The following is a 16,911-nucleotide window of genomic DNA, read 5'->3' as shown; positions in this document are numbered from 1 at the left end:
ACAAATTAATGTTCAAACTAGTGCATCTAGGTTATTTTTGAATACGTTTATACTTTTTAAATAAATACCAAAGTATAGGAATTATATTATCTAAACCAATGTGTTTAATTTAATATATATTTTAACAGCATAATCAAATTTATTTAAACGAAAACTGGTATAATTTTTATGATATTATAATAAGAATTATATATAAATTATTATTCTGGTATGTTACATAAATCTAATACTGTTATATTAATAAAAATATTTATAAATTTACTTCAATAACCATAACGATTAAACTGTATTTTAATTAAAAATCTAAATTTTATTGAGCGAAGAATGCTAAAAATTACTTAGTGAACTTTATATAATAATTTGATAAAATAAGTTTTGTTGTCCAATCCGATTTTCTGGCATTCTATTAACGTGATTTTTTACTAACCTGGAGCTGCTGGACGCGCAGTGCAAGAGCGCGTGGTTCTGGGCGAAGAGCCAGCAGCTGGAGGACCTGCTGAAGCTGCTGCCCGAGATCAAGTACAGCTGGGAGGATGCGCACCGGGCGCAGCAGGACGGCTGCCGCAAGGGGAGCGCGGCGCTGGTCTGGAACGCGAGCGCGGGGACGAAGACGCAGAAGAACCCCTTCGCGAAGAAGGCCAAGAAGCCCAAGGAGCCCAAGAAGAAGTGAGTTTGGCGGGTTGATTTGCGGGCCTCCCGGTTTCTGCGTTTCGGAAGGGAGCGCCCGAACCACAAAAGGGGATCGCGCCCAATACCGCCCCATATCCCCCTCGCGCGCTTTCCGAATTCTGAATACAACTGGGCCCGACTTCTCTGGCAGCATACGGCAGAATACCCGGCCGACTTAAGTCCCCTCCATCAATGGGAGCCTCCGCCGCCGACTGGTTCAACGCCGCGTCCGAGGGCGACGTGTCGCAGCTGCGCCGCCTGCGGAGCTTCGGCCTCGCGGACATGCTCGAGGACGCCCCCATGCGCGGCTTCGCGGCCGTCCACTACGCCGCGCTCTTCCGCCGCGCCGCCGCCCTGGAGTTCCTGGCCGCGCACGAGGGCGCCCGGCTCACGAGCTGCCACGCGAAGCTGCGCATCCGCGAGGGCCGGCAGGTGGTCTTCCCGCCGGGCATGTCCTACCAGCACGTCCTCGCCGCCACCGGCCAGCTCGACGTGCTCCAGCGCCGCCTCGACCTGGACGGCGTCGTGCCCGGCGCCTTCCCGCTGCTGTCCGTGCTCGCCGTCGTGGGCAACGCGCCCTTCATCCGCCGCAACCTGCCCGCGCTGCTGGACGACGTCTGCTGCGCCCCGGGGCTCTGCACGAACCCAGCCGTGATCGCCGTCGTGCTCGGGGACCGCAAGCTGGTGCACACGCTCCTGGAGCAGCCCCACGCCGCAGCCGCCTGGATGCGCGCCGACGCCCAGCAGCGCCTCGGGGACCACAGCCGCACCTTCGAGTTCCACCAGCTCCGGCCGCTGTTCCGCGGCTTCCTGGAGTTCGACAACGCGAAACAGGCGCTGTGCTCCAGCCCGCGCGCCGCGGCCAGCATCCCGGCGATGCGCAGCTTCTGCCTCGCCGCCCAGTGAACACCATACCTCACTCGAACGCCTCCGCCTCGCGTACCAGCGCATCGATCCAGTACTTAATAGTGATTATTAAATTATATGCTTTAAGTATTTCTCAGATCTCTGGCACTATGATATGGTTCTTTTTTTTGATATTTATTCTAAAACTATTTGCCCTACTAAAACTATTATTGATGTGGATATATAATTCAAACAATTACAAAATATGAATAGACCAAAAAATATATTTACTTTTCATTCAATTGAGCTAAAATCTTTTTAAATCCGTTTTCCAATATTAACTTTTCCTACATCTTTAAACTACAATAACGCTAACATAATAGGAGTAGATGGGGTGAATATTTTAACTAGAAATGTAAGTTCCTATACACTAAAAATATCTAATAACGAAAAAAGTGACTAATTAGGTATTAATCCTAATTCAATAACACTCTATAATAAAGATATTATTGCCATTTTTCGAAGCCCTTCTTATTTAATTGCATTGATAGTATGAATAAGATCATCTGTATTAATGTAGTAACATCTTGAAAATTAAAATATATTATGCATTATCTTTATTTTATAAGTTTCTGGGTCTTAAATAATGTTTTAAACTTCGAATAAATTTGCTCTTGAGCTAAAATCTGGAAATACAGAAATATTTTTGTCAAGCTTATATAATTACAGTTCAATGGTAAACTATAGAAGATTTTTAAATAATTAAAAGATACTACTTTGTTAATCATTAAGATAACTAGTAAACTAAGAATCAACTAAATTTTTATACTAATACTAACGATATTGCATGAAAAGAAGAATATAATTGATATTATTTATAGAATTTGGTTATGGAAGAACGTTTAACAAAGATTTGACATCAAATTTAATTATGCTAATACAATTATCATTAGCAATAATATTATTAACAATATTACATGGGGTGATCTTTGTTAGTACTGGTGAAAACTAAGGTATGCCACCATATTTAGTAACAAGATTAAATTACATTAATAGAGACTAAGAGTATAGAGATAAAATTCCACTATCAATGCTTACTTAAAATTTATCGTGAAGAGGCAGTGGGTATGTTTATACAAACTTTTTGTGTTGTTGTGAATACAAATGTAGTTATGTTTTAGAGCATAAAATTATTATTGTTGAATTAAATATATTCAATTATTTTGCTGCAATAGTGAACTTTAAATCTGAATTTTCATCTATTGTTAAACCACTTGATTTTATTGATGTTGGCTAATCCCATAGTAGTATATTACTTATAGTGAAGATATTTATAATTTAGGTTTTAAAAGTTTTTAGACAGATTAAAAGTAATTCGTTTTGTAATACTATACCAATACTTTTTTGAGAATAAGTATATGTAGTATAAATCCCATTATAATTAATTTTTTCTTTGTTAAATATTTAAGGTGTAGTTATTTCCTTATCAGAAAATAAAATAGTGTATACATAAATACAATCTTAATATACAACACATAAAATATTCTATTCTATCCAGAAAAAATCAACAATAATCTGATATGTTAACAATCTTGAATGCATTATTTTTAATTTAAATTAAGGATTCTTATAAACAACTATAGTATTGTCGTTAATTTGGTATGAAAGAAATTCATAATTCTGTTAGGGAACGTATGCGAAATTAAAGCGATTACTAATTTAGACATATGGTACTGATTACTCATGTATTTTATCCCCATCATCATTATATAATTTTAGTCTTAGTTTTTACTTACTAACAGAGTACAAAGCAAGTGTTTTTGTATGTTAATTATACTAATATAGCTCTTCTTTTTATATTAAAATACTCTTGGACTAAGAATAAATCATTTTAATAACATTAGGCTTTAATATATATATTATTAATTATTAACTTAAAAATTATCAATAATAATCAACTATACTATGATTTATTGTATATTAGTATACAAACTATTGGTGTTTATACTCATTATGGTATTTAGTTAAAAAATAAGAATGTTTTTAATTTTTGCACCATTCACTAGTATTATTATGTAGTGTTATTTAATTAAATTGGAACTAGCAAAAATGAATATATACGATTTAATTTAAGAAAATCTACCTCTGCACACACTACTCCTTTAACATGAAACTATTCTTAGGAATACCCCAATTAATTCGTCGAATGAAGTAATTCTATCATCGCTGAACATTACGAAAGCGATAACTTTCTAAACAATTAAAATCTTTTTTGGATAGGCATCACAGTTTAATGTAGGCCTAGAAACACAGGATGTTGATGGAAACAATGTTTTACATATACTTTTCTCTCTGCTATAGTCTCCATAAGGAATATACCAGGATACTCCAAAACAGAACTTGGAAAAATTAGTTATGCACCTTTTTACTCAGCTCTTAGACTGCTTTCCCAACTTTTTATAGATTTTTCACTCAGTAGTTTTCCAATAAAATCGTAAGAACTTATCGCCTCTTCAAATTCTGACTCAAGTTTCCAACGTGAAATTAATTTTTATTTGCCTGATTTTGTCAAAACCAACGTAAATCCCTTTTATTATTCCACCAATTTCGTATCTCACAAATTCAATTTTTTCTTCCCTTTCCGTTCCTTTAAAATTTTCCGCTCCCACCAATTTCACGCAAATTATCTCCCTGAATCTCTCTGGCGCGACCACGAATTTTCTGAAATTCGCATCCTCGCTAGCCTCTGTTAATGTATGCAAAACGCTAAATATGGACTTTAACGAACAATTCGAACAAGGAAAAGGCGCGCTTCACTTTGGAGTGGAAAATCTAAATGAAAATGGAATTGCACTAATGTGCAAATACGGCGCAGAAGACCGTGTGAACTACAAGGGAGATTCTGCGCTGATTTTTGCAGCGAAACTGAACAAATTGAAATCGGCAAAAACACTCATTTTTTACGGCTCGGACATCGATATTTGCGACTCGAAGGACCGCACGCTCTTGGATCTCTGCAATTCTAACGACGAAAACTGGCTGAATTTGCTCTTCGGGAGCGATTTCAGACCGCGAAATCCAGAGGAATTGCGCTACCGCAGGGACTATTTGAACGCCGTGAAGGTCTGCAAACTGACGAAATGCGTCGATTTGGACTGCTTTGTGAAGTTCTGCAGGGCCTGCGAGAGCCAATTTACCTTCAAAAATCGCAGGTCGCACTGCCGCACCTGCGGGAGAATCTTTTGCAGAAATTGCGTCATAATCAGCGAACTGGGCAAATTCTGCGGCGAGTGTGCGAAAAAAAGGGAACGAAAAATGGATTTGATTGAATTGGAAGGCAAAAGTTGTAGTAAACTTGATGCTGAGGATGAAGGAGTGAAAACTGAGCGAATTGAAGAAACTGCAGAAGCGCCAAGAGAAGAATAGCTTGAAAATGCAGCAGTTTCGGCGGCCACCTAGCAGCCCGAGCTGCAGGAAAATGCACTTCCAAACCTCGTAAATTAGGTCCTGGATGGGATCAAGGCGGTGTACGCGGAGATGCGGGCGCTTGGGCAGCGTTGGCGGGAGTTCGATGGCGTGGACCTGCAGGGCATGGTCCGCGACGTGGATGACCTGGAGCTTCGCTTCGGCTGGATCGATGCGCTGGTACGCGAGGCGGAGGCGTTCGAGTGAGGTGTGGTGTTCACTGGGCGGCGAGGCAGAAGCTGCGCATCGCCGGGATGCTGGCCGCGGCGCGCGGGCTGGAGCACAGCGCCTGTTTCGCGTTGTCGAACTCCAGGAAGCCGCGGAACAGCGGCCGGAGCTGGTGGAACTCGAAGGTGCGGCTGTGGTCCCCGAGGCGCTGCTGGGCGTCGGCGCGCATCCAGGCGGCTGCGGCGTGGGGCTGCTCCAGGAGCGTGTGCACCAGCTTGCGGTCCCCGAGCACGACGGCGATCACGGCTGGGTTCGTGCAGAGCCCCGGGGCGCAGCAGACGTCGTCCAGCAGCGCGGGCAGGTTGCGGCGGATGAAGGGCGCGTTGCCCACGACGGCGAGCACGGACAGCAGCGGGAAGGCGCCGGGCACGACGCCGTCCAGGTCGAGGCGGCGCTGGAGCACGTCGAGCTGGCCGGTGGCGGCGAGGACGTGCTGGTAGGACATGCCCGGCGGGAAGACCACCTGCCGGCCCTCGCGGATGCGCAGCTTCGCGTGGCAGCTCGTGAGCCGGGCGCCCTCGTGCGCGGCCAGGAACTCCAGGGCGGCGGCGCGGCGGAAGAGCGCGGCGTAGTGGACGGCCGCGAAGCCGCGCATGGGGGCGTCCTCGAGCATGTCCGCGAGGCCGAAGCTCCGCAGGCGGCGCAGCTGCGACACGTCGCCCTCGGACGCGGCGTTGAACCAGTCGGCGGCGGAGGCTCCCATTGGTGGAGGGGACTTAAGTCGGCCGGGTATTCTGCCGTATGCTGCCAGAGAAGTCGGGCCCAGTTGTATTCAGAATTCGGAAAGCGCGCGAGGGGGATATGGGGCGGTATTGGGCGCGATCCCCTTTTGTGGTTCGGGCGCTCCCTTCCGAAACGCAGAAACCGGGAGGCCCGCAAATCAACCCGCCAAACTCACTTCTTCTTGGGCTCCTTGGGCTTCTTGGCCTTCTTCGCGAAGGGGTTCTTCTGCGTCTTCGTCCCCGCGCTCGCGTTCCAGACCAGCGCCGCGCTCCCCTTGCGGCAGCCGTCCTGCTGCGCCCGGTGCGCATCCTCCCAGCTGTACTTGATCTCGGGCAGCAGCTTCAGCAGGTCCTCCAGCTGCTGGCTCTTCGCCCAGAACCACGCGCTCTTGCACTGCGCGTCCAGCAGCTCCATATTCGCTCCACCTTAGATTAACAGCTTTGCCAAATCCACGTGACCTTTGCGTATAGCAACAATTAACGCGGTTTACTTGTTAGCATCAAGCATATCTAATTCAACACCATTATCCATTGCAATTTTAGTCATTTCAATTTAATTTTATGAAGCAAAAAAGTGTAGAATTGTTCCATGTTATACTGATATATCTGTAATATTTGGAGGAAAATTACCTTTTAATAACATTAATAGAAGTTTTGGATTACTTCGTTGTGCTGCAATAAAGAGTGGTGGTGGTACGAAAATTTGCTTCGAAAGTTAAATTGTAGAATCATTTAAAAGTGCACTAACTAGCTAAAAATTTTGCTACGAAACAGCATCTAGGAATAGTTCCATAGAGGCTTGAATAGTAGTTTGATGCATTTTCAGCATTTTTAAAAAAATTGGAGAGGAATATATATTTGTTTAAAATTATATATAATAAATATAAACAAGATAAAAAATTTAAGGAAAGTAAAAATTAAAATTTAACAATTTACGTTTATAGGAAAATTAATAACTCCAAAGGATCAATCTGCAGTTGAGAATGACGATTAACCCTAATCATGTCCTATAAAACCAGTCCTCATTCTGATCTCGTGGTTTTCATCAGCAAGCTATTTATTTTCTAGTTTCAGTTCGTGCGATTCTTTTTTAAGTTAAGTTATTTATTTTGATAGATTAGCTACTAAATCCTACTCAGTCTATTCTTTAATGGTATTCGTCGCTTCCATAACTCGATAATTTGGAGTGGACGAATAAGCCTTAAATTATATATATTAATAACTTAACAGAACTGCACACTAATGATCTAATATAATTATTATATAATATTTATCTAGTATAGTTATATTTTCGTTAAATTTATATATATTTTAGCAAAACTATTAAATTTAAAAACGGCCGGTTATACTACAAACTAATTTGATGCTTACCTAAACATTAGAAATAATCCATCTAGATAAATTTTATCGACAATATATTTCTGTTATAATTACAAAATATGAACTAAAACAATATTGAATAGGATAACTAATATACAATCAAATCCAAATTTATACAAACTGTAAATGGGAGCAGTATCTTAGTTTCTAGATAACTCTGGTGATCTGCAACGAAAACTAGCACCCAAACCTGACGCAAACCAGCTAATTCGTCTGAAAGCTTTCCAAAAAAGTTCAATGCAGGGATCGTCCTAAATTTTCGAATTTTCAGTCCGTGGGGCAAACCACGAGGACGACATTGACGCTACAAGCCAGATTCTAATGCAACGGTACCCCACCAAGTGAGATTTTGTCTAGCATCTCTCACTCGATCTCTGCTATACTACACTTCAAGTCTTAAGTTTGAAGGCACCAGAATCCTGATCTCAGATCTCCATTTTCCAAAACAACCTCATCGTCGTTAATCAACACCTTTTGTAGGCTTACCCAGCGCAAATCCTCCAAAGCCCGCTTAAAAACGTACCCAAAAGCTGCATTTTTGTACAATACCGCCACCCCGGAATCAACCCGCCCGACCACCAAACACCCCTCACTGGTCCCCAGCGCCAAAACACGCTGCGTCAAGCTCTAAATCACAAACTCACCACTCTAAATATCAACTAACCGCATTTACATTATTATATCATTTTAATAATCAAATTAATATACGAAATTTTTGTGTCTCCACTCCGCTCTCCCTTCCTTTTTCCCACTCCTAAAAAAGCAAAACCCGTAAATCGAATTTTTCTAAATGACGCAATTTCCGTTCAAAACACCACCGCTGAACTCAGCTTCGACCAGCGCGCTCCCTGCCCTAATTTTACAGGTCCGCATCGCGCGCGGTGCTACCTCACCCTGGAAATCAATCCCCTCCGCGCAGTAGTTGATGACTGTCGGCAGTGCCTCCCGCGCGCAGTCGCGCTGCAACCCGTTCCTGAGCGAGAACGAGAGCTGCCCTACGATTTTGTCATCCAGCTCATCCCCTGTACCATCGCGCTGCCGCAGGAACGCGGTCGTCTGCGGCCGGTCCAGGAACTGAATTTGCGCCCGCTTAAACTTTGCCATCAACCGCGTCTGCACGAAAACGGCGTTCCCGACGCGGAATTCTGTGCGGCCGCACTGAAAAAATCCATTGTAGAACTGCCCCACGAGACAGTCCGTCCGGCCGAAGTAGAAGATTCCGGTGTTTTCGGGGACCAGATTCACGGTGTTTCCCACGTAAAATGCGCCATTCGGGAACGTCTTCCTGACGTTGATGCTGATTCTCTGTTGCTAGAGCCGGAAATCGCCGGATGGAGCGATGCTGATGTCCTGCGCGCTTCGGGAGAGCAGGATTTCCAGGAACTTGAAAACGGTGCAAATTTCGCTTGATTGGTAGGTATCGTAGAGGATTTTGTAGCGTTGCGTGGAAATGAGCCCCTGCTGGGCCGGAACCAGGTCGGTGGAGAACGTAGTTTGGATTTTGACCTTCTGGTCGTTAATTGTGGTCCAGAGGCACCCTGCGTGGGGCTTATTTTGCCTGAACGAGCCAAGGAATTTGAACGGGTGGGCGCCTGAGTCGTCTTTGATTAGGCCGAAATGGTAGTGGTTTTGATTGAAATGGCCTTCGAAATATATGTTTTTGCGTTTTAGGCGGCCAAATCCGTGCATCTGGCCTGTGATGAATTCTCCTTCATACTCTATGTTTTTCTTGTAGGATAGCAAATATCCATGGTTCTGAAAACTTCCATTGATGAAATTCCCTCTGTAAAAATAGTGATCTTTCACATTTAACGAGCCTAAACCGTGAAACTCACCATGCAAAAAATAGCCATCGTAGGTAAATTCTGACGTATGCATTACACCATAGCCATTGACTAGGTTCTGCTTCAGCTGTCCATAGAATCGTTTATCTTAAAATTATAATTTTCGCATCTTAAAAATGTCTTTTTGTAAAACTATATATTATTATTAACATTCTTTAAAAATTTTCTTCTTTTCATTATGTAACAAACGCTATCCTCAGTATTGGGTCGGATGAATTTTAAGATGCCCATTATTAAAGCGGTTAACTGCAATATTTCTGAACTTGACACTATTCCATCCTAGTATATTGTAGCAACATAATTATTATTGTCATAAAATAAAATTGTTTCTTTAGCGGGATTAGTACAGTTTTAATGTTTGGAAAAGCTTTCTTTATCGGCTAATCGTGTTGATGATTTTGACGAAATAACCTATCTAGAACCACTCCCCAATTTAATTTCTCTGCGAATGGATCTTAATCCTATATCGACACATCCTCTATACAGGCTTAAATTAATCAATATGCTTCCATAATTATAAGATTTAGATGGAATTCAAATAACGTAAAATGATAAGTTGTAAGCTTGTATTATACTAGAAGAAGTATTTTAAAAAGACTAGCTTTTAATTTAAGAAATCTAAACAATTTTGAACATCAAAAATAGCAAATTAGATCCTTAACGCGTGCTTTACGAAAAAGTATTAAAAGAAAAATCAAAAAGATCACGAGCACCATGGAGGTCTATTTACGATGCCATATCTGTTTAGGTATAAAATGAGCTCGCTACTTGTAATTAAAATATGAATTTTTCACTTTACAGAACACAATTTAATAGTACAAATGGATCAACAAAGCTCCCTTAGTAGTCAGTGGTTTAATTCTAGGCTAATTAGACTCCTAAAGTTAATTACTAGTAAACTAGTGAGGTTTAAAACAATAATAGCTAGTGTATGTTATAGTAGAATTAAAATGAGTAGTTATAACTAGATTCTTCATTTTAATTAACTTAACCACAAACTTTGTAAAAATCTTAATTTTTAAACGAAGATTTGCTTCACTCTGATACATATAGAGAGTAAATCGATAAATCGGATGTTTTAAAGATGAAAAATTAACTAGAAACATTGAAAAATCAAATTTTAGAACATCAGAAAATTAACTAAGACAACATATAATAATCTCTATAAAAAATCAACACCCTCAACATAGAGAATGATAAAAAGTAAAATTCTATTACTGACCTATAAAAAGCTAATAAAACATATTAATAATCCATAATTGAGTCTAAGCAAAAATCTATAGCTCTTGAAAAACTACTTTAAGAAGCTTAATAAGCCTTAAAAGCTACATAAATGACGGCCAAAACAGAAACAACAAAAATAACATAACTGTCATAACACTGCGAGCTATTAGCAACAGAAATTCTTACCTTCAAGAAAACCGAAAAATTTCAAAAAAATGTCCAAAAACTGCGATTTTCATGGGCTTTTCAGCTGTTTAAATCTAACACACTGCATTAAATAAGCTTAAAAAATATGAGCCAAAACATTGATTTTAGAAGTTCGAAAAAACTCAAGATCCTATGCTTTTAGCAATTACGATAATAGTTTAAATTGAGCTAAAAAGCAGACTTTTACTTACTAAAAACTCAGAATTTGAGCTTCAGAAACAGCTTCAAAAAGTGGCGCTAACGCAATATTTTAGAAGGTTTTAAACCTGTCCGAGTTATTAACCAGGATAAAATTAAAGCAGACGAGCTAAATAAATACATTTGCAAGTTTATTCCGTTCCGAATTATGACAATCAGCATACGCAAACTGCTGTTTAAAAATCGATAAATGGACACTATAGAGAAAAACATCGATAAAAAATGTTAATTTAGGATCAAAAACATTGCTTTTGCCGCATATCGATCTAAATTTACTGCGCCACGGAAATTAGGCCAAAATTTAGACAAAATGGTCGGAAAGTGGATCAAAAGAGCTTATTTCCAAAACTGGAGCAAAATAACTCAACGCAAAGAAAATGCGATCATTATATCACAATAACTTCACCAACAAAAAATTTAATAATTAGTTTCTACCAGTTTTTTGGAGTGGAAATAAAAAAATAATAATTTTAAAAATTACAATATAATAATACGATAAAAATAACTTATTTTTGCTTCCTAAAAACTCAAAATTTGGCGCGAAAAGCTCTCAAAATTGACGCAATAAATCAAATTCAACCAATTTCTGACGACGAAGAACGCAAATTTCACAGCCAAGCATTCTTGCGCCCAAAACCGCCTAATTTTCAGTATTTGGCGCCTGAAAACGCGCTCAATTTCGCACTCAAAACGCAACTTTTCGACCCTCAAAAACGCGTTTTAGGCCTGGCGCACGCAGCTGGTAACGAAGCTGAAGGCGAATTTCACAAATTTCAAGCAGAAGTCAATTACAAATCAACTTTCCGCTTCTAATATTAACGAAAAGCTGCAAATTCAAACGGAGCAAAATCGCGTTCAGGCGCAGCAGCTGGCGGTGCTGCGGAAGGAAATCGCGAAGTTCCACTCGCAGGCGAAGTTTTACTGCCACGAAAACGACCTTTTGAGGACGAAAATGGCGTCAAATTCGATAAATTCGGCCCGAAAAGAAGCGGAAATTTCGAAATTGCGAAGTAAAGTGGAAATCGCATTTCAAAGTGAATTTGAAGGCGAAACTGCAAATTACCAAATCCAGAGCGAGGTCCTGCAGGTCGAAATTCAGACGCTCAGGAATGCCGTTTCCGGGCTCCAGAGCGAAAATTAGAGGCTGAAACAGTCGCTTAAGGACAGCAACAATCAGGAAATTGTCCAGGAACTGATATAACGAAGTCAGAATTTGTATAATAATAACTTGTCGAATTCGAGTCAAATGGAGGTGCTGCGGGACGAAAATGAGCGCTAGAGGCTCGAAAATGAGGTACTGCGGGCGACTCTGAACCAAAAGGGCGAAACTGTGGACGTCATGGTCGAAAACATGCGCCGCGAGCTTGCGAATGCCAAAGGGGAGAATGCGGTTCTGGTTGAAAAGGTGAAGAATCTGGACATTGAGCGCAGAGCGTACATTCAGCAGGGTCTGGGGGCCTGCAGCGAGCAGTTTGAATACGAGGATATCAGCTAGAGGCTGATTGTTGAGTTTTTGTGAATTAAACGATTATGTTTCACTGGGGTCTCGCTCTGCGAGTGCTGAGAAAATCAATAGTCGATTTCCAGCTTTTCGGTTTTGCTTGTAACTTTTGGCAGGTGGTCCCAGCCTCTTCCGTATTTGCTCATATAAATTCCTCTGTTGACTCTAAATCCGCCTTGCGCAGTCATTCCACGAATATTGTAGCTGCCAGGTCCAGGTACATCATTTCCTGCTTTTCCTCTGATGTGCGGGTTTAGGTTAATTTTAAACTCCATATTCCGCTATGTCTTATAGAACTATGGCTGTTACGAATCTGAACCTCTTCTGATGTTAAAATGGCCAGGTCCGGGTGTATAATTTTTCTGCATCGCATGTTTTTCTGCCATTCTTTCTTAGATAGTATAGCTGACAAGATTTCTTGGCGTCTAAATATTTTGTCCTGCTGACTTAGAACGCCAGGCAGAAACTTTTTAGTAAGTTTAGGGGTTTGGCTCCGCGCATAAAACAGCAACATCGCCTGAAACAGCTTATGACCAGCACGTGGCCTTATACTAATATCGTGACGTTTGGGAAAAAGCAAAATTGGAAGAATGCTTATAAATAGGGGTATAAGTACCTGGTCCAACTTATGGATTCTCTGGATCCGCCTTAGAAGTAAAATTTTTATTTTTTAGTAAAAAAGTCCTTGGTGCTGATGAAATAGAAACTGATCGATTAGGTTATGGTTGGTGTGGCTCATAAGTTCCAGGACCGACAATAGGATTTTGTTGTACATAAGTAAGTTTATAAGGCTAGCGTGTTGAATCTGCGGCTCGTGAGAGTACTGATGCTATTTATGCTTTTTATTATTCAGAGTCCATTTTGTTTATTTTTATGCGGAGTATTGGTTGATATTATTACTAGAATATAATTAATAAAGCATGATTTTTTTCTACACACTAAATATATTTACATAATAAAAATAATAATTTTATAATTACCAAATAATTAAAGTGATAAAAATTGAATAATAGTAAGGAACTATTAATTAATAAAATTATATTATTTATCATATATAAAGATAAAATCTCTAATATAACCTTTTCTTTAAGAATTTTAAAAACTATAAAATAATTTGAATTTCACTCCCAGAGGCCAAAAGATACTATACAACCGTCATTTCCACCTACAAAACCAACACTTTCTACGCAACTGCAACAGTGTACTTCACCACTGTTAATTTATAACTTCCTCTCAATGATACCAGTATCCCAATCTACAATAAAAGTCCAACCATTAGCCGTACCTATGATAATTTTGCATTAATCGCCTCTTTCTTCACTACAGCAAGCTGTACCCATATCAGGAAGAGGCAAAGCTCTTAAAATACTGCCGCCATTTTTACCACATTAAAACCAGATCATACCGCCACTCCCGACAGCTAAAATTTGGCTTCCATCACGGAGCTGGCAAAGACCTCTGCATGACCCTTCAGTACGAGAGTTCCATAAAGCATGGAGCTTGCCTTAAATAGAAGCTGAGCTCTTGGTAATAACCAGTCTGAAAGATTGAACGTATCCACTTTCGCAACCAGAAGCAAATTATTCATCTCCATCATCTTATAAAATTGAACTCATAGCTAATACTCTACCTTTATGACCTTAGTGAACATCTAATAGTTATTATGTAATTGTGTTGAATAAGCAAACCTTAGCATCGGCACCTCCAGAAACAATAAATGATCCATCATAGCTTTGAGCCAAAGAACAAACTGGGCCATCATGAGCGCTATTTATGATCCAAAGATTCTTACCAGTAGAAGGTCCGTGAGAACGAATGCATCCATCGGACCATCCAGAAATCAATTAAGTACCATCTGCACTAATTATACAGCATAAAACACGAGTATTAGGAACTGAAATTCTAAGAATTTCGGAACCTGTAACAGAACTCCAACATGAGATAAAATTACCACATGCAGATACGAAAATTCTAGAGAAATCACGAGGGGTAGCAATTTAAGCAATACCATAAGGTGATATCACTGCAGGGCATGCAGTTTATAGTAATCTGACTTCAAGGGAAGTTTTGTTGATTCTGCAAAGCGAATTAGGCCCGATAGCATAAATATATGAACCGGCACCTGAAACAGAGCCAGCAAGGCAAGCAACACCATTAGAAACAGCATTAACTGCTCTAACTGCGTAAGATTTGATAATATCATCTTTTAACTCCTTTTCCATGGCCATTGATGACGACACTGCAGTATTTAAAGCTGAAGAATTATATGCTGATGTAGCAGAACCGACACCAGTATCTGAAGGTAATTCGTTACAGGATACTGCTTACATAGTATCAGTTCTAATCATGTAAATAGAACCAGCTGTAGTCGAAATAATCAAATTTCCCTAATCGTTTTCGGTTATTGAAGTTACAGAACCTGGGAATGGTTTCTTAGCAGGGCAAGCTGCTAATCCAGTTTATTTAGCAGGGTCGATTTTGATTACATCACCTTATTCAGTTCCTGCATAAACAAACCCTTAAATAAGTTTCATGCAATTGAATTTTCTCCTTAAAGGAAGCCTAACTTGATTATCAAATATAGATCTCTTAACTCCGTCAAAAGAAAGGAAGTTTAAATAATCATCACCACCTACTATAATAGTGTTATCATCTACTATACAAAGAGTTTTTAAGTTACAAGAAACTTAAAATTAACGACCAGCTAAAGCTTTGAAAATTGGGAAATCGTAAGAGTCATTTAGAGGGTAAATAACTAATAAATTATCTTCACCTAAAGTAACAAAGAATGTTTCATTTGGGGAAATAGCAATATCAGCTATTGAGTTTTTATGATTTCTTTATAAATTTAGTGCACACTTTTCTTAAGCATCCCATACAATAATCTCAGGCTATTCATTAGAAGTGCCTACAGTACCTGTAATTAAATATCTACCAGAGTTAGACAATGCCATAGCAGAAATATATTGAGTATGACCAGAAACTAAAGCGGGGCGAATCATTGAACCAGGTACAACAATATTAGTATCAAGCTACTCAGGAACATCTAAAACTGAATGCTGTTCTAACAGAGGCTTCTCTTACTTGGTAATAATAAGTGAAGCATTAGGCTTAGTAGTTGACCCACCAAAGGCACGCTGACGAGGAGCAGCAAATCCACCACCAACACGGCGTAATTCTGGGACTCTCTTATTTAATAATTCTTTATTTGGACGTTCTTGCATAGGGAGGAAAGCAACATGTGAACCACATGCATATACAAGCTCATTTCCATCAGGCATTACGTGAATACCACGTGTAAGTTGTCCTGAAAATCCAAAAAATGAATCGAACTATATCTGGGGAACTTCTGCGATATCTTCAAATGATGCAGCCATTTTGCGGAATTTGAAATGAAGCGGATTAGTTATTAGCATTATAATATGTAACAAAATAAGTTATTTATAAGATATAATATTAGATTAATATATAATATATGATAGTATATTTTCTAATATCTAAATTATTTTTTGTTCTAAACATAATGATATAAGGTTTTAATATACGAATTTTAAACAATCAAATATTAAATTTTCATTAAATTGTATATATTATAGTATTATCAGTATGTTTAAAAATTAATTTATTCGTTTCTTAAGTTTATACATCGTTTACCTCATTAATAGCGAATGCTATTACATTATTATTGAATATTTATTTACTGATATTTATCTAAAGTAAAAATAAATAGATAATACGTTCTCCTTTTAATTGTGATTAAAAAATTCAGCTTACTGGAGGATTGTTCATAGTTATAGATTATAAATATTTGCATTAGGCAATTTTAGATCAAACTAATATGGTGTTTAATATTTATTAACTTGGTCTTATGGTATCCATATTAATTTGTTATTATAACTATAATTTTAATAGTATAGCCTAACAAACTATTTAATAACGACTAAATATTATAAAAATGTAGTTGGATTAGTAATGTAAATTCTATTATTACATAAAATTGATATTAATCTTAATATTTTTTTTTAATTTATCAAAGTGATTTAAATATTAAGAGATTATGATGAAACGAATATTGGTATAATAGTATAGTTAGTAAGTTGATAACATAACAAACAATCTTATTCCAGTTATTATTAATTTTTATTAATATTGATAGAAAATTACAAAACTGTAATAAAATTTCATTTATTATAATTAAAAATAATTTTTATATAATCACTATAAAAATATTTTCTCATTCAGCATCTACTTCGCTTTCTCCCTCATTTTAGAGCTCTAATAATCTCTTTTTAATGTCCTCAATTGTCATACTGTTAACTTTCTTAACTTTTTTTAAAATAGCAATACCGCTTTGAATCTTCACTCCACTCAGTGAGTTTTTCTCATTTCTAATCTACTTTTCCTCTTCTTATTTCAATACTAATTTTTTAGTATTATATTTGAGTTAACGTTCTTTGTGTCGTGCTTACGCTTAGTTTGCAAAATTGTGCATATCCTTTGGATCAAAAGTAATTTTATTCTATCGCTTTTGTAATTTAAAAGATCGTTTTTATGATTTTGATAGGGTTGGAATTGACGGTGTTGGGTTTGATGGTACAAGAGGGTTTTCCATTTTAGGGAAGGGTGG

At 38.9% G+C, this 16,911-nt stretch overlaps 13 protein-coding genes across 13 annotated transcripts; 4 read left to right on the top strand and 9 right to left on the bottom strand. All coding sequences in view use genetic code 6, as the record gives it.

Moving 5' to 3' along the window:
• Positions 1-133: 133 nt before the first annotated feature.
• SS50377_28051 (uncharacterized protein) lies at positions 134-763 on the bottom strand (the record flags this gene model as incomplete). The annotated part of the gene is made up of 1 exon (XM_067911827.1): positions 134-763. One exon carries the CDS (start codon positions 761-763, stop codon positions 134-136), a length of 630 nt encoding a protein of 209 aa, XP_067760849.1.
• A 98-nt stretch (positions 764-861) lies between these two features.
• Positions 862-1,575, top strand: SS50377_28050 (uncharacterized protein; the record flags this gene model as incomplete). Its single annotated transcript, XM_067911826.1, has 1 exon — positions 862-1,575. One exon carries the CDS (start codon positions 862-864, stop codon positions 1,573-1,575), a length of 714 nt encoding a protein of 237 aa, XP_067760848.1.
• Positions 1,576-1,809: 234 nt separating this feature from the next.
• Positions 1,810-3,405, bottom strand: SS50377_28049 (uncharacterized protein; the record flags this gene model as incomplete). The annotated part of the gene is made up of 1 exon (XM_067911825.1): positions 1,810-3,405. One exon carries the CDS (start codon positions 3,403-3,405, stop codon positions 1,810-1,812), a length of 1,596 nt encoding a protein of 531 aa, XP_067760847.1.
• Positions 3,406-3,624: 219 nt separating this feature from the next.
• On the top strand, positions 3,625-5,187 carry SS50377_28048 (FYVE zinc finger domain-containing protein; the record flags this gene model as incomplete). The annotated part of the gene is made up of 1 exon (XM_067911824.1): positions 3,625-5,187. The coding sequence occupies one exon, from the start codon at positions 3,625-3,627 to the stop codon at positions 5,185-5,187; it is 1,563 nt and encodes a 520-aa protein (XP_067760846.1).
• Positions 5,188-5,197: 10 nt separating this feature from the next.
• Positions 5,198-5,911, bottom strand: SS50377_28047 (uncharacterized protein; the record flags this gene model as incomplete). The annotated part of the gene is made up of 1 exon (XM_067911823.1): positions 5,198-5,911. The coding sequence occupies one exon, from the start codon at positions 5,909-5,911 to the stop codon at positions 5,198-5,200; it is 714 nt and encodes a 237-aa protein (XP_067760845.1).
• A 191-nt stretch (positions 5,912-6,102) lies between these two features.
• SS50377_28046 (Ankyrin repeat-containing protein) lies at positions 6,103-6,750 on the bottom strand (the record flags this gene model as incomplete). The annotated part of the gene is made up of 1 exon (XM_067911822.1): positions 6,103-6,750. The coding sequence occupies one exon, from the start codon at positions 6,748-6,750 to the stop codon at positions 6,103-6,105; it is 648 nt and encodes a 215-aa protein (XP_067760844.1).
• A 146-nt stretch (positions 6,751-6,896) lies between these two features.
• On the bottom strand, positions 6,897-7,100 carry SS50377_28045 (uncharacterized protein; the record flags this gene model as incomplete). Its single annotated transcript, XM_067911821.1, has 1 exon — positions 6,897-7,100. One exon carries the CDS (start codon positions 7,098-7,100, stop codon positions 6,897-6,899), a length of 204 nt encoding a protein of 67 aa, XP_067760843.1.
• A 336-nt stretch (positions 7,101-7,436) lies between these two features.
• Positions 7,437-7,655, top strand: SS50377_28044 (uncharacterized protein; the record flags this gene model as incomplete). The annotated part of the gene is made up of 1 exon (XM_067911820.1): positions 7,437-7,655. One exon carries the CDS (start codon positions 7,437-7,439, stop codon positions 7,653-7,655), a length of 219 nt encoding a protein of 72 aa, XP_067760842.1.
• An 18-nt stretch (positions 7,656-7,673) lies between these two features.
• On the bottom strand, positions 7,674-9,263 carry SS50377_28043 (uncharacterized protein; the record flags this gene model as incomplete). The annotated part of the gene is made up of 1 exon (XM_067911819.1): positions 7,674-9,263. The coding sequence occupies one exon, from the start codon at positions 9,261-9,263 to the stop codon at positions 7,674-7,676; it is 1,590 nt and encodes a 529-aa protein (XP_067760841.1).
• A 69-nt stretch (positions 9,264-9,332) lies between these two features.
• SS50377_28042 (putative U2 small nuclear ribonucleoprotein A') lies at positions 9,333-12,302 on the top strand (the record flags this gene model as incomplete). Its single annotated transcript, XM_067911818.1, has 1 exon — positions 9,333-12,302. One exon carries the CDS (start codon positions 9,333-9,335, stop codon positions 12,300-12,302), a length of 2,970 nt encoding a protein of 989 aa, XP_067760840.1.
• A 50-nt stretch (positions 12,303-12,352) lies between these two features.
• Positions 12,353-13,144, bottom strand: SS50377_28041 (uncharacterized protein; the record flags this gene model as incomplete). The annotated part of the gene is made up of 1 exon (XM_067911817.1): positions 12,353-13,144. One exon carries the CDS (start codon positions 13,142-13,144, stop codon positions 12,353-12,355), a length of 792 nt encoding a protein of 263 aa, XP_067760839.1.
• Positions 13,145-13,405: 261 nt separating this feature from the next.
• Positions 13,406-15,661, bottom strand: SS50377_28040 (WD40 repeat protein; the record flags this gene model as incomplete). Its single annotated transcript, XM_067911816.1, has 1 exon — positions 13,406-15,661. The coding sequence occupies one exon, from the start codon at positions 15,659-15,661 to the stop codon at positions 13,406-13,408; it is 2,256 nt and encodes a 751-aa protein (XP_067760838.1).
• An 857-nt stretch (positions 15,662-16,518) lies between these two features.
• Positions 16,519-16,896, bottom strand: SS50377_28039 (uncharacterized protein; the record flags this gene model as incomplete). Its single annotated transcript, XM_067911815.1, has 1 exon — positions 16,519-16,896. The coding sequence occupies one exon, from the start codon at positions 16,894-16,896 to the stop codon at positions 16,519-16,521; it is 378 nt and encodes a 125-aa protein (XP_067760837.1).
• Between the last annotated feature and the right edge of the window lie 15 nt (positions 16,897-16,911).

This window comes from Spironucleus salmonicida, chromosome 8 (genome assembly GCF_000497125.1).
Source record: "Spironucleus salmonicida strain ATCC 50377 chromosome 8, whole genome shotgun sequence".
NCBI lineage: Eukaryota > Fornicata > Diplomonadida > Hexamitidae > Spironucleus > Spironucleus salmonicida.
This window is presented reverse-complemented; position numbering and strand designations above follow the sequence as displayed.